This window comes from Stenella coeruleoalba, assembly GCF_951394435.1.
Source record: "Stenella coeruleoalba genome assembly, chromosome: 5".
Lineage (NCBI taxonomy): Eukaryota > Metazoa > Chordata > Mammalia > Artiodactyla > Delphinidae > Stenella > Stenella coeruleoalba.
Window position 1 is genome coordinate 22,751,527 of NC_137150.1, and position 16,168 is coordinate 22,767,694.

The 16,168-nt window shown below is 37.3% G+C and overlaps 1 protein-coding gene across 2 annotated transcripts in view; it reads right to left on the reverse strand.

The window, feature by feature from the left end:
- The window catches only part of LOC307187293 (beta-adducin-like), a 396,022-nt gene that overhangs the window by 164,032 nt on the left and 215,822 nt on the right, over positions 1-16,168 (reverse strand). The window contains exon 4 of one of the 2 annotated variants that reach the window (XM_079923146.1): positions 8,715-8,904. In XM_079923146.1, the coding sequence (XP_079779272.1) occupies positions 8,827-8,904 (78 nt within the window). In that variant the 3' untranslated portion in view covers positions 8,715-8,826. Of the gene's footprint in view, positions 1-8,289; positions 8,905-16,168 lie in introns of those variants that run through there. The other variant, XR_013828570.1, reaches the window with a different exon arrangement.

Genomic DNA, 16,168 nt, shown 5'->3' on the forward strand with positions numbered 1-16,168 from the left:
TTCCTATCCCATCCTACAAGGGAGATTTAATATAGTCTAACAGGAACTGTAAACTAAAAATTCAAGAGCACAGTCAAGAATTAGTTGTGTGTAGAACAATACTGTGATAGAAAAGAAAACAGCAGATATCCTTGGCCAACTTTTGACCCTAGAAAAAATGTAAAACCAAGGGAGCAGTCAGCCCTCAAGAGGATGGATAAGAGAGCAACACAACCCCTGAGAGCATACTGGGGCTATCTGAACTAAGTATAAGGTTTCCAGGTGCCCTTAAGTGTGGTTCTGAGGTAGAACATGGCCCTGGCTGGGCAGGTGGACCTCACTCCTGTGATGAAAACATGGCTTGAAGAAATGTTTAGTGGAGATTTTGAGTGTGAGGTCCAGTATAGGAGTACCCCGTGCTCAGATCTAATGTTATTACGGGTCCAGATCATCACCCAGGAAGGAAGTCATGAGTCCTCAGAATGAGAGGGCCAATTAAAGGTCAAAGAGGATAATAAAAATAAATTTACACCCAGATGGTTTTATAGATAAGTTATTCAAATTTCAATTAAAAAAATAATTCTTTTTGCCAGATTAACATATCCATTAAACAGAGATCCAAATAATAATAGTAATGGTAATTCAGCTGTTGTGAATGTGATAATCCTTTGTGCAAAGCTCATATTCATGAATGAGATATCGAAAGGGAGAGAGAGGTAAGGAATTCATAGAGTATTTTCTGGTTGAATCTAAATATTAATCTGCTCTTGTCTACCTTACATTTTACTAAAGACAATCTTATTTACTTCAAGTATTGCAGGAACTCACAGCTATATTCTATGGTACTTAAAACATGTGGGTCCAGGCCTCCTTTCTGAAATTTTCTCATACATCAAGTTACCTATGTGATATTCCTCTAGAATTTTTCCCAGAACTTCTCAAGCAAAATATGTCCACAATCAAACTCTTAATCATTCCCTAAAAATCTACTTCTCCTCAGATCTTCACCTGAAGATATAGCACCACCCATGGCTCAAAAGAAAAAACTGGAGCCACCTTGAGCCCTCCATATCCTCCACCTTGTCCTACACAGCCATCATCCCATCCAATTGCTTCTATTATGAAATGCATTGTAAATTTTATCCACCTCTATGCTCTATGTTCTACTTTGAAGTACTAAAAGAGCCTACTAACTTGCTTGCCAGATTTCACTACTGACACATCTTATTCTATTCTCCATGTAGCAGCCAGGATGATCTTTCTTTTTTTTTTTTTAAATACAACAGAAATCCCATCATATCACTCCCCTGCTTAAAAACCCTCAATAACTTCCCATGGACTTAATATCCCAAACCCTTGGCATGCCCTTGAAAGCTCTGACTTTATCTCCTCCCTTGCTGTTCACAGCAACCAGCCACACTGGTATTTTTCCTGTATTTTGAAAGTGTCAAACTATTTAACATAGGGCCTTTGCATCATAAAGTATAAGCTCTCTTACTCTTTATGTGAATAACTTCTCTTCACCTTTCAGATATTAATACAAATGACAATTCTTCTGTAAAATCATCCCTACCCTCTTGAAAATAAAGATCACCAAATTACTATCACTCTGGTTCTTTTCTTTTATAACACTCACAAATAATTATTTGTGATTGAATTTGTAAAAGTCCTTCTCTCCCATGAGTTTTTAATCTACACTATTGAACCTTAATTATAGAGACTATACTTGATACTTGGCAAGAATTCAATAAGTATTTCTTATAGTAATGGACAAATGATAGTATATTACCAATTTTTCAAAAGTCCATACATTGAATACTAAGTAAAAAAATAAAAGGTCAGGGACTTCCTTGGTGGTCCAGTGGTTAAGAATCCGCCTTCCAATGCAGGAGGCGCGGGTTCAGTCTCTGGTCAGGGAACTAAGATCCCACATGCTCCGTGGCAACTAAGCCCGTATGTTCTCTAGAGCCCGCACACCATGACTAGAGAGAAGCCTGCACGCTGCAACGAAAGATCCCGTGTGCCACAACTAAGACCCAACACAGCCAAATAAGTAACTAACTTTTTAAAAAAAAAAAAACAACCTCAGCAATGTAATCATATATAATACTTGTTACTGAAAAACAATGCCACGTTTAATTTGTGAAATTATAATTTGTTTTTACGTTAATTTTAAAAGTTAAATAAACTAAGATCTACTAATTTTTGCTTTTGCTATATTTTAAAGTGCTAACTGAATCATTCAACCTGAGAAAGAACTTCATCATAGTCATCACATATAAGTCCCTATAGATAGCATAAAATATTTAGGCATTCAAATTAAATTAGATATTTAAAAACCATCAAAACTTAATTGTCAGTTGACAATGATCAAGTACATTCCTTGAAATATGAAAATGAAGTTTTCAAAGTAATGAAGATTAGCCAGGATCCCTCATGTGAGACATAAATATGAGCTGTTTAAGATGTTTAATCAAAATATTTTTCAAGGATATTTTAAATCAATGCCTATAAAGATAATTCATTTAGTATTTTAGAATATTTTAAATGAAAAGCTGAAAACTACTAGAAATAAGGTAACTTTTAAAAGTCCTTTGAAAGTGTGCATCATTTGTATTTTTTATGATGGGACTAGTTTCTTTTCAGTTTTTCTTTTTCCTGCCTTAAACTATGTTTCAAAAAACCCCAGGGCCTTCCAAGCCCTGAGACAATTGCAACAGAAATTCAGTGTAGTTTTTCTTGCATTAAAGATAAATCTAGTTATCAAAGTGGCAGGGTCTGTTTGTTATCAGTTGGTCTCCAGGCAGTCTAGAAGATCAGAGACTGGCACCACAAGAGCTCAGGATTAGAAAGCTTGAATTACCTGCATAAAAAAGGTGAAGCTCTCTGGTCCATGAGTAAAGAATATATATCTCCCACTACAGCTGTGTAAACCTGATACTTGCAAAGTGCAAGAAACTAAGAAACTATGGCATCAAAATACATATATATATACATATATAAATGTGATTATATATGTAAAATATGCATATGTATACTTGATCCACTAGAGTATATGTCCCTGTATATCAAATGTTTGAAATAAATGAAAAGCTCTGGATTGTGCATTTCCACATGAACAAACAACTAAATAGAAACAAATGGGGGCTTCCCTGGTGGCGCAGTGGTTGAGAGTCTGCCTGCCAATGCAGGGGACACGGGTTTGTGCCCCGGTTCGGGAACATGCAGCAGAGCGGCTGGGCCTGTGAGCCATGGCCGCTGGGCCTGTGCGTCCGGAGCCTGTGCTCCACAGTGGGAGAGGCCACAACAGTGAGAGGCCCGCATACCGCAAAAAGAAAAAAAAAAAAAAAAAAAATGGATCCAACACTTTTACATTTGTCACAGAGACAACAGATACATTTCTAGGAGTGGTATTTTAGTCTCTGTCCCTTAAGTTACAAAGCTCAGTTAATTTTTTTTTTAACATCTTTATTGGAGTATAATTGCTTTACAATGGTGTGTTAGTTTCTGCTTTTTAACAAAGTGAATCAGTTATACATATACATATGTTCCCATATCTCTTCCCTCTTGCATCTCCCTCCCTCCCATCCTCCCTATCCCACCCGTCTAGTTGGTCACAAACCACCTAGCTGATCTTCCTGTTCTATGCGGCTTCTTCCCACTAGCTATCTATTTTACGTTTGATATTGTATATATGTCCATGCCACTCTCTCACTTTTTCATAGCTTACCCACCCCCCTCCCCATATCCTCAAGTCCATGCTCTAGTAGGTCTGTGTCTTTATTCCTGTCTTACGCCTAGGTTCTTCATGACTTTTTTTTCTTTTTTTTTTTTTTCTTAGATTCCATATGTATGTGTTAGCATATGGTATTTGTTTTTCTCTTTCTGACTAACTTCACTCTGTATGACAGATTCTAGGTCCATTCACCTCATTACAAATAACTCAATTTCGTTTCATTTTATGGCTGAGTAATATTCCATTGTATATATGTGCCACATCTTCTTTATCCATTCATCTGTTGATGGACACTTAGGTTGCTTCCATCTCCTGGCTATTGTAAATACAGCTGCAATGAACATTGTGGTACATGACTCTTTTTGAATTATGGTTTTCTCAGGGTATATGCCCAGTAGTGGGATTGTTGGGTCATATGGTAGTTCTATTTGTAGTTTTTTAAGGAACCTCCATACTGTTTTCCATAGTGGCTGTATCAATTTACATTCCCACCAACAGTGCCAGAGTGTTGCCTTTTCTCCACACCCTCTCCAGCATTTATTGTTTCTAGATTTTTTGATGATGGCCATTCTACTGGTGTGAGGTGATACCCCATTGTTTTGATTTGCATTTCTCTAATGATTAATGATGTTCAGCATTCTTTCATGTGTTTGTTGGCAATCTGTATATCTTCTTTAGAGAAATGTCTATTTAGGTCTCTTGTAGACAGCATATATACGGGTCTTGTTTTTGTATCCATTCAGCCAGTCTGTGTCTTTTGGTGGGAGCGTTTAATCCATTTACATTTAAGGTAATTATCGATATGTATGTTCCTATTCCCATTTTCTTAATTGTTTTGGGTTTGTTATTGTAGGTCTTTTACTTCTCTTTTGTTTCTTGCCTAGAGAAGTTCCTTTAGCATTTGTTGTAAAGCTGGTTTGGTGGTGCTGAACTCTCTCAGCTTTTGCTTTGCTTGTCTGTAAAGGTTTTAATTTCTCCATCAAATCTGAATGAGATCCTTGCTGGGTAGAGTAATCTTGGTTGTAGGTTCTTCTCCTTCATCACTTTAAATATGTCCTGCACTCCCTTCTGGCTTGTAGAGTTTCGGCTGAAAGATCAGCTGTTAACCTTATGGGGATTCCCTTGTGTATTATTTGTTGTTTTTCCCTTGCCGCTTTTAATATGTTTTCTTTGTACTTAATTTTTGATAGTTTTATTATATGTCTTGGTATGTTTTTCCTTGGATTTATCCTTATGGGACTCTCTGTGCTTCCTGGACTTGATTAACTATTTCCTTTCCCATATTAGGGAAGTTTTCAACTATAATCTCTTCAAATATTTTCTCAGTCCCTTTCTTTTTCTCTTCTTCTACTGGGACCCCTATGATTCGAATGTTGATGCATTTAATGTTGTCCCAGAGGTCTCTGAGACTGTCCTCAGTTCTTTTCATTCTTTTTTCTTTATTCTGCTCTGCAGTAGTTATTTCCACTATTTTATCTTCCAGGTCACTTATCCGTTCTTCTGCTTCAGTTATTCTGCTATTGATCCCTTCTAGAGTATTTTTAATTTCGTTTATTGTGTTGTTCATCATTGCTTGTTTCCTCTTTAGTTCTTCTACGTCCTTGTTAAACGTTTCTTGCATTTTCTCTATTCTATTTCCAAGATTTTGGATCATCTTTACTATCATTATTCTGAATTCTTTTTCAAGTAGACTGCCTATTTCCTCTTCATTTGTTAGGTCTGGTGGGTTTTTACCTTGCTCCTTCATCTGCTGTGTGTTTTTCTGTCTTCTCATTTTGCTTATCTTACTGTGTTTGGGGTCTCCTTTTTGCAGGCTGCAGGTTCGGAGTTCCCGTTGTTTTTGGTGTCTGTCCCCAGTGGCTAAGGTTGGTTCAGTGGGCTGTGTAGGTTTCCTGGTGGAGGGGACTAGTGCCTGTGTTCTGGTGGATGAGGCTGGATCTTGTCTTTCTGGTGGGTAGGTCCATGCCTGGTCGTGTGTTTTGGGGTGTCTCTGGCCTTATTATGATTTTAGACAGCCTCTCTGCTAATGGATGGAGCTCTGTTCCTGTCTTGCTAGTTGTTTGGCATACGGTGTCCAGCACTGTAGCTTGCTGGTCATTTAGTGAAGCTGGGTCTTGGTGTTGAGATGGAAATCTCTGGGAGATTTTCACCAGTTGATATTACATGGAGCTGGGAGGTCTCCTGTGGACCAGTGTCATGAAGTTGGCTCTCCCACCTCAGTGGCACAGCCCTGACGCCTGGCTGGAGCACCAACAGCCTGTCCTCCACATGGCTCAGACTGCTGGTGTTGGAAGGTCTCCTTCAGAGGTGGGGGGCAGCTTCCCTCCAGGGATTGTGGAGTGCTGCTTTCTTAGAGCAGTGGTCTGACAAGCTTGGCCGGGTCCTCAGTTCAGTTAATTTTAAAATAAGACTATCAAGATTCTCTGGTTGATTTTAAAATCAGTGTTCCTATCTAGACACAGCTGAAGGAATTTATTGTGAAATTGGCTGGGCCACCACAGCCTCCAAATCATGTTGGCTAATCTTGTGCTAGAGGCATGGGCTACATTTTCTGTTGTCCCCTTTATAGATGTGCATAGAATTTAACATGTTCAAATTTAAAATAAGAAAATCTTCAAAATAATAGACATTTTATTTTAAAAGTCATAAAATAAATGAATATAAAAAGAAAAATAGGGCCTCCCTGGTGGTGCAGTGGTTGAGAGTCCACCTGCCGATGCAGGGGATGCGGGTTCGTGCCCCGGTCTGGGAAGATCCCACATGCCACGGAGTGGCTGAGCCGGTGAGCCATGGCCGCTGAGCCTGCGCATCCGGAGCCTGTGCTCCGCAACCGGAGAGGCCACAATAGTGAGAGGCCCGCGTACCGCAAAAAAAAAAAAAAAAAAGAAAAATAATTCAAAGCAGCAGTTCTCAAACTTTTTGGATTAATGATATTTTTGTACTCTCAAAGTTATCAAAGACCCTCCCAATGTGTTTCTATAGATTATATCTATAAAAATTTACTGTAAATGAAAACAAAGAAAAATTAAATATGTATTTGTTTTAAAACAGAAGTAATAAACCCATTATATGTTAACATAAATAATGGTTGTTGTGAAAAACAATAAATTTTCCCCGTAAAAAATCAGTAAGAAGAGCAACATTGTTTTACACATGGCTTAATAAAAGACAGCTGGATTCTAATATCTGTTTCTGAACTCGATTTTCTGTGTCATATTGCTTTTGTTGAAGCATATGAAGAATATTCAATATCATATTTGTAGTTGGAAAGGGGAAGAGTATTTTAATAGACTTTAGAGGTGATTGTTCATATTCTTCTTTGATGCTATACCAAAACTCAACAAGTGGTAGGGTTTTTTGTTTGTTTTGTTTTTTAGATTAGTTGAAATATGGATTCTGAAACAAGATCAATGAACTTTTCATAAACTGTTACATTCAAATCTCGTTTTATTTTGCATGGATGTTTTACCCACACATGATTTTGTCATATTACATATTAGTCATCTGGAAAATATTGATTCACTGAGTTATATGGATCTGCCAAATGCTGACACATTTGAGTGAACAGTATTTTTAAAAAATCACATTTGTTAGTATTATCACCAGTCTCCTCAAAAAGCCTTAGCCTATGGTGGCTGAGTGTTCTGAATGCCGAATGTTCACATGAAAGCTTAATTTGTGTCGTTGACAATTAACAATATCAGTTGTTTTCCTTAAAGCTGCAGACTTAGCTTCACTTTTGAGAAAGTGTTTGCCGGTCACTGTAAGTCTGAAAAACTATGGTTTGCTCATCAGGCATTCTTTCCAGTGTGTACCAAGAACAAAAGCAGTTCAGCTCACAACTCAAAAACAGTAATCAAGTGTTCTTCCCCATAGCAGTCGTAATTTGGTATGTGGCAGAAGTCCTTTATGGATGTTTCCTATCTTGTCACACAGATAGTAAAAAGATTATTTTCAAGGGTACAGATTTAATAACATTAGTTGTCTTTACTAACGTATTAAGAATATTTTTATGTGAAACTGCCTCTTTAAAGAATTTTTCCCTTCTGAGAGTAGTGAAGAACACATTTTGGGACTCTCTTGTTTTTGTTTTGTTTTTTTCTTTTTGCGGTACACAGGCCTCTCACTGTTGTGGCCTCTCCCGTTGCGGAGCACAGGCTCCGGACACGCAGGCTCAGCGGCCATGGCTCCCGGGCCCAGCCGCTCTGCGGCATGTGGGATCTTCCCAGACCGGGGCACGAACCCGCGTCCCCTGCATTAGCAGGCGGACTCTCAACAACTGCGCCACCAGGGAAGCCCGGGACTCTCTTGATTAGTGCTAAGGTTCCAGCAATTTTTCCTACCATATCACTTGCACTATCAGTGTAAATATCACCAAACTAAAAAAGTCAAATATGATCGTAGTAATATTATGACAGTAGTTTCGACCTGGCAGTTCCACTGAAAAGGTCTGGGAATTTAGGAGCCTACACAAATCACCCTTGAAAAGCCAGTGAAATAAATAATTCAAAACACGGCTAATTCAAGGAAATAATGGATACATATTAAAAGAAAACAAGAAAACTTGAAGGGGATACAGCTGGCTGAATCTGGGAAATTTTGAACATAAAGTTAATAATTTCAGTAAAAGATCATGGTCCTTTGAATAAGTGTTCATGAAGTCACTGATTAAATACATAATTTAATAAGTGAAAGAGAAAGAAAAGCTCTGTTTTACTATAGAAAGCCTAATAATAATGTAGAAGGAATAATGGAATTAGAAAATCATTTGTCAACCATCACAAAAATAATTATGGTACTCAGAATCCAAGATGGCCTCCAATTATTCCACTTCCTGATAGTCACACCCTATGTACTCACTTTTCACATTGAACACCTGTGTAATAGATAAGATTTAGTAGAAATTATGGTGTGTGCCTTCTTAGGCTAAGACATAAAACACATTGAAGCTTCTATTTTATTCTCTCTTAGACCATTCACTCCAGGGTTAAGCACTTACCACGTCAGAAGGGCACGCGAGCATCCTGATGAAGTCTAAAATGGGAAAGAGCTGAGACCATATGGCAGCCAGTGAGGAACTGAGGTCTCTTGTCAATAGTCATGTGAGTCAGTCATCTTGAAAGCAAATCCTTTGACTCCAGCCAAGTCTTCAAATTGACTATAGCTCCAGCCACCATCTTCATTGCCACCTATGAGAGATACTCAATTAGAACCATCTGATAAAGCAGCTTCTGAATTCCTGACCCACAGAAACTGTGAGACAGTAAGTGTTTGCTGTTTTAATATGCTACATCTTGAAGTAATTTTTTACACAGCAAGAGATAACAGTAATCACTTCATGCAAGCTTATCAATGGATTCTAAAACTAAAGGTAAAAATCTGAAGAGTAAGTCAGTATGTGCATAGGTATAAAGTATCATCCCATAAATTGTATACTGATTACAAGGAGAAGATAGCAACTTTGTAGGAGACACAGAGAGAGAAGAAGGGAGAGAGAGGAGAGAGGAGAAGAAGTGGAAGAAGAAGAAGAATAAGAAGGGGAAGAAGAAGGAACAAAAAGGGAGTCTTACAATTTTTCCGTAAGATTGAAACTACGTCAAAAGAAAAAAGAGAAAAAAAAAAAAGGAATCCATGTATGCACAGTACATTGCATGTATATCTATACTTTGGTATTTTATATAATTATGTACATATATACTTTATTTATACTTCAGAAAATAGTTGCACTTTTATTTTATGAAAATGTAACTGCTTGGATGGTAAGGGAAATCAATTATAAATCTGACAAAATTTTGTTTAAACAAAATACTTGTATTAATATGTTCATCTACCAAATGAATATATAGTTATCCAACATACTGATTATAATTATCAAACGTAAGCATAAAAAATCCAAGCATGTATATTCCAGAAGAGAAACTTAGTCATGAACATTAAAGTACCAACTCTGGAGGCCAAACATCTGCTTTCTGATCTTAGTTGTTGTTGTTTTAACTTACTAATTAAATGACTGCATACTATATGATTTCTCTATGATTGAGATGGGGATAGTTATAATAGTTATGTCATTGTCTTCTTGTGAGGATCAAATGAGTTTATATATGTAAAATCCTTGGGACATTGTCTAGTACATAACAAGTGATATATTACCTACGAAGTTGATTTTTTGTTTGTTCTGTATTTTAAATAGAAATTTTAAATCAAATTTACACAAATGAGAGTAGACATTCTCCAAGGGCTTACTGAATGTTTTGGAATGCCTGGCAAAGAATGCTTCATGTACTAACTCTGCCCGACATCTACTCTTAGCATCTGTAGAGAAGGATTCCAATCAGGCTTAAGTAACCCCAGACCAGTACTTGCCCAGGCGCAGACATCTTCTTTAATTCCTGATCTTTAAGACAGCAAGGAATACACTTATAATAACTTTACTGTCCACGTCCAGATTCTACTTTAGTGATAAATGTAAAAACACCTTTGCTTCAAATACTATATTGGAGAACTAACACTTAAAATCTTGTGGGTTGTTTCAAAATAATTCCAAATATTTTGAAAATTATTATAATTTACTTATATCTTATAATTGGAACTGAAGAGTGCCATGTAGAAGTCTGTTTATCAAGAATTAGCATCTATAAACAGTAATATAGAGCAGTGGTTCTTATTGGGGCAATTCTGCCCTGGGGATATTTGGCAATGGCCGGAGACATTTTTGATCATCACAAGTTGGGATCTTCTATTGGAATCTAGTGGGTAGAAGTCAAGGATGTCACTAAACATATGACAATGCACAGGATAAACCCCTCAACAAAGAATTATCCAGCCTCAAATGTCAGTACTGCTGAGATTGAGACACCCTGATGCAGAATATACAATTATAAAACAGTGTTCCTGTAATTCAGACTAAACAGTCTAAAAACACTACATTAGCAAGATCTCCTATATTTGCCTCTGTTTTTAGAGACACTTTTAGTTTCCTAAGTAATTCTTAGCTGTATGGTGCTTGTTTATATGGTTATTTTTCATAAATTCCCCTTTCTCCTTTTAGTTTCTTTGTAGGCAGGAAGAGTGTCTAACAAACTCTTTCAATTCCCATATGTTTCAGAACAGATCTTTGTGAACCAGTAATCCTGGGTCTGCTCATAATAGACAAAGTTATTATCCTCTCTGAACATCAATTTCCTCTTTTCTCAAATGAGGGAAATCTGATAGGATTAGTGGTTTCCATACTGATTCACAGAAACCTAGGTGATGTTTTTAAAGTGCATTGAGGCCAAGAAGCAGGCTTAGCTGAGGGGCCTTGGACCTTTCAATCCTGTTTCAGCAGGGGGAGCTGTTCTATATATATCTGGTGTCCATATTAGTTTCCATTTGGACAAACCAGTGTTTCTCTGCTGAGTGATAACAGAGTCTCAAAACCACTGTCCTGCACTGTAAATAAGCTCTCTTCACATTTCAAAATAGATTTCAAGGTTTTACAGAAAAATTTGTATAAATCAATGCTTCACTTTCATTAGCATCGTTCGTAAACTCCTTTACATTCCAAACAGTACTATACTTAGTGATGTACTAACTATTTTTTCATTCATACCTTATTTCATACGTATTAAAAGGGACATTTACTATGTTCCTTCTTTGTATGAATCCTTGTACCAGACATTGCAAAGGATATGACATTCTTTCTTTTTTCAAGAAGCCAACAAGTTAGGAATAAAACTTGTCCACAAATAAATATGATAAAAGTTGGCAGTGTTTATAGGAGTCAATGTGCCTTAAGGAAGGCATCTAAAGACATTCAGGAACGGGGACAGTTCTTTTTACTCATCTTATTGCCACATGATGTGGGTTCAAACTTGTCAGAGGGTCTAATTACTTTTAGAAGAAAAACTGAAAATAAAGATGTTTTATTTAAATTATTCCAATTTTGGATTTTTTGGTCACCCCGCGTGGCATGTGGGAGCCCAGTTCCTCAACCAGGGATCAAACCTGTGCTCCCTGCAATGGAAGCCCAGAGTCTTAGCAACTGGACCACCAGGGAAGTCCCAAAATTATTCCAAATTTTAAATATCGTCAACTTGCTTAACACTTATTTATGTATTTATTTATTTATTTATGGCTGCGTGGGTCTTCGTTGCTGCACACGGGCTTTCTCCAGTTGCAGCGAGCAGGGGCTATTCTTCGTTGCGGTTTGTGTACTTCCCATTGCGGTGGCTTCTCTTGTTGCGGAGCACAGGCTCTAGGCACGCGGGCTCAGTAGTTGTGGCATGCAAGCCCAGTAGTTATGGCACGTGGGCTCAGTAGTTGTGGCTCGCGGGCTCTAAAATGCAGGCTCAGTAGTTGTGGTGCAAGGGCTTAGTTGCTCCATGGCATGTGGGATCTTCCTGAACCAGGGATCGAACCCATGTCCCCTGCATCGGCAGGCGGCTTCCTAACCACTGTGCCACCAGGGAAGCCCCGCTTAACACTTTTTACTACTGTGTAGGCCAAACCAAATACATTTATAGGTCATTATTTGGTCCAAGACTGCCAGTTTGAAACTTCTGAATTAAAAATCATCCTCTAACCATTGTTTAGAAAATTAGGTTGTGGATGCATCATGTTCTGGAGCCATTATCCTGATATGTTTGTTTAAATGACTTTATTCCAATGTGGCTGTGATGATGGTTAGGAGAAAGAGGTCTTTCAAAATGGAGGCAAAATCCAAGGTAGGTTTGGTTTGTTGTCTTTCCTTCCCTTGAGGATTTTGACTTATAGTGCACATCATTTTTGCATTTGAGGCTAAGAAGATATCCCTATGAACAACTGAAGAGCTATGACTTGACCTTATATCTACCTGTTCCAATGAGCTGAGATGCTTCTCTCACAGAGATCCCTTTTCCCTGGGGACCTCTCAGTGACAACCAAAATGTGTTTTAGAATTCAAGGCAAAAATCTCTTGGCTGTGAAAAACAAATCCTTTATCCATTTTTAGTCTTTTGTTCAGCTTTCTAGTTCTGAATTGTAGGTTATAATAGCACTCACAAAAAGGTAATTCTATTCACAAGCAATAAATTGTGTTAAATTGTCTAGAGTGGGTTTTAAATTTTTTTCTTTAAATGAAAAACTGATTACAGCTTTAATATTTTAGCTACATATGAGGCCGTCACAAAGGAACAATAAGTTAATCAATATATCCAGCAACTGTATCCAAAAAAGGAAAATATACTCATAATAATTACCCCTGGTGGGTTAAGATATGAAATATAGCAGAAAAGATGTTGATTGATTGCTATGAATTTTTGGCAACTGTAGCCTTTGAAGCATGAAATACATTAGCATTGTCTCCTAATGCCTTCAATAATTCTTCTGAGTTGATGCTTATCTTATGAAAAAGGTGCTTAATTTACTCAGAAAATAGCCAGTGGCTGAACAATTTAACATGTACAAATAAAATGACCTCTAGATTTTCAGTTGACACTTAGCCAAAGGACAAGATCAGAAGTAACTTGCACCATACATAATTGATAAAGGTGTAATTTAATGTTCATTGTTGAAATACTTTTGTCCAAGTTTTTAAATATTATCAGCTTCTAGTAAAATTTATTGCATCATTATATTTGCAGTATAGAGTCTTCTATTGTAAAGAATAATTGCCATGCAGTTAAAGCAAAATAAAATAGTGCTTCCTAGACTCTGCATTTAATTGTTTGGTGATTTTTTTGTTTTTAGTTATTCTAGTTATTAAATGGTATTCAAAGCACAGTGACAAAATCATAGACTTTATTGTATAGCCAGAATATTTTCATTTTAAGAGTTTTCTTTGAATATAACCTGATGGGAGAAAAGAAAGTGGTTTATTTTATCACAATTAGGAAATTTTAAGGCACACAGTGTTTCAGACACTTTTTATTTATTTATTTTTTGCGGTACGCGGGCCTCTCACTGTTGTGGCCTCTCCCGTCGCGGAGCACAGGCTCCGGACGCGCAGGCTCAGCGGCCATGGCTCACGGGCCCAGCTGCTCCACGGCATGTGGGATCTTCCCGGACCGGGGCACGAACCCGTGTCCCCTGCATCGGCAGGCGGACTCTCAACCACTGAGCCACCAGGGAAGCCCCCAGACACTTTTTATATAGTTTTGTTAATCTTTCTCTTACACCATGCATGGAGAGCAGTCCAATTATTTCATGATTACATGAAATTGTTCAACTTTTAATATATTGCTCTTCTCAGGCAAGATCCATTGAGATAACAATGTCTAGAGGTTTAATTATTGCATAAAAATGTAAAGTACTTTTTTCCACCCAAACATGTTCACATGTATCTTCTCATTTTTCCCTTCCAAGCCACACTCTAAAACTTTTTTCCAACAAATATTACTGCCACCATCAGAAGAGTTCAATAATCAGATCCAGAACCCAAAGTTAGCCTCAAGAGCGTTCTGTTCATGTTGCCAGCATAAGTATGCATTGTTATATTCATTACTTTATATATTTTTATTAGAGCTTGTAAGAAACTGTAAATGTTGAAGCCTTTGTTTAGGTAACTTCAAGGTTGCACATGAGCATTTGTAGAGGGAGGGAGAGAGAGAGAGAGAGAGAGAGAGAATTAAGAATGAAGAACTAGAAAACATTATCTAAGCCATCCATATATTTTCCACATCTAAAGGCTAAGAATTTGAGGAGCAAGTGACACAACCAAGACTGCATAACCCAGGCCTGAGAGAATATCAACAGAAGGTCATGAAATTCCAGGGCCCATCTGTGGTTCATCCTTATGCTTAATTGCTGCTAATAAATTACAAACAAATGTCAAAAAGAACCATATAAGTAACTTACAAGAAATATGTTAATGTACTGTTTACTGTGTGTGACAGATACCTCACCAACATGTTTAATTCAAGAAAAAAAAAGGATTTTTATATTGCCTTCTAAAGAGGAGGGGTCTGTTTACTGTAGTTTCTTGGTTGAGATGCACAATGTTTTTATGATGCACATTAGGAACAGGGACAGAACTAGAGAGCTATGCACACAGAAGGCAAGAAAAAGTCAGTTCCTGGAACAAATGTCAGCAGTAAGGGAAAAGAGCCAGTGCTAAGCTTGGGAGAAGGGGAAGGTAAGGAATCCCTGCTGGTGATGAGAAAGAAACGCCAAATGGACATTTTTGACTTGTTTGAGTAGGTTTAGTTATGTAAACTCATTTTTGTATAACTCCTCAAAAAGTAAAGTCTGCATTGCATACTACTGTATTTGTGAATATGTCTGCTGATGTGTGTGTGTGTTTGTGTGAGTGTGTGTGTGTGTGTAAGAGAGACAGAAACAGAGATAGAGACAGAGAGCAGAGAGAGTGAAAAGTTCTTTTGAGTAAATTGTGCTGACTTCTATTTTCTGGTTGATGTGAAGTTGATCTTCATACCACAAAAATTTATTTAGGAGCTTGAAAATAAAGGGACCACTAATATCTGAAAAATCTGTCATCTATCGATCTATCTACCTATCTATGTATCTTTCTTACAATCCTAGAACCACCACAATATTCTAGGCATGTACTAAATGTGTATAAAATAATTAAAATTTTAGATAAAGAGAAATGTACCTCTTTAACACGGTAATTTTTAATTTCTCTTTTTAACAATTTCACTTTTTTCAATTATTAATAATAAACATGAATGTAGTTTAAATTTTTTTTAATTAAGGGTATTAAGATAGAAAGAAAAATAAGGCTCCTCATTTGCTATGGTCTAAATATTTGTGTCTTCCCAAAATTCATATGTTGAAATCTTAACCCCCAAATGTGATGGTATGGCCTTTGGGGGGGTGTGTGTAAATCATGAGGGTGGGAGTCCTCATAATTGGGATTACTGCCTTATAGAAAATGCTCCAGAGAGACCTGTAGCCCCTCTACCCTGTGAGGACATAGTGAGAAGGTACTGGCTATGAACCAGGAAGAGGGCCTGCACCAGAAGGCAACCATGCTGGCACCTTGATCTTGGATTTCCAGTCTCCTGAATTGTGAAAAATAAATTTCTGTTGTTCATAAGCTACTGGGTCTGTGGTAGTTTGTTACAACAGCCAGAATGGACCAAGACACCAGCCTCTGTGAGAAGCTACAATTATTGTCAGAACTCAACTAAGAAGACCATAGATAGCCTCAGAGGAAAAAAATAAAATCTACCTATAGTGCATATCAGTCTCTCTTAAAATCTGAAGGACCACAGTATTTAACTGTTGAAATAGGAGTTACATGATTTTGTTTACTTTTTTGAAACTTAGCAACATCATTCCTGCATTTGGTTTCTATTTAGTGCTATAATAAAGACTGAGAGCTTAAAACTGTTGTCAACTACATGTTGAATAAAACACAAAAAATAGAATTACCTCCCTCATAGGGCTGTTTTAATTATTAGATGTGGTGCTATATATAAAGAGCTTACAGTAATATCTGGCACATGGTTAGTATTCACTAATTATTAAATG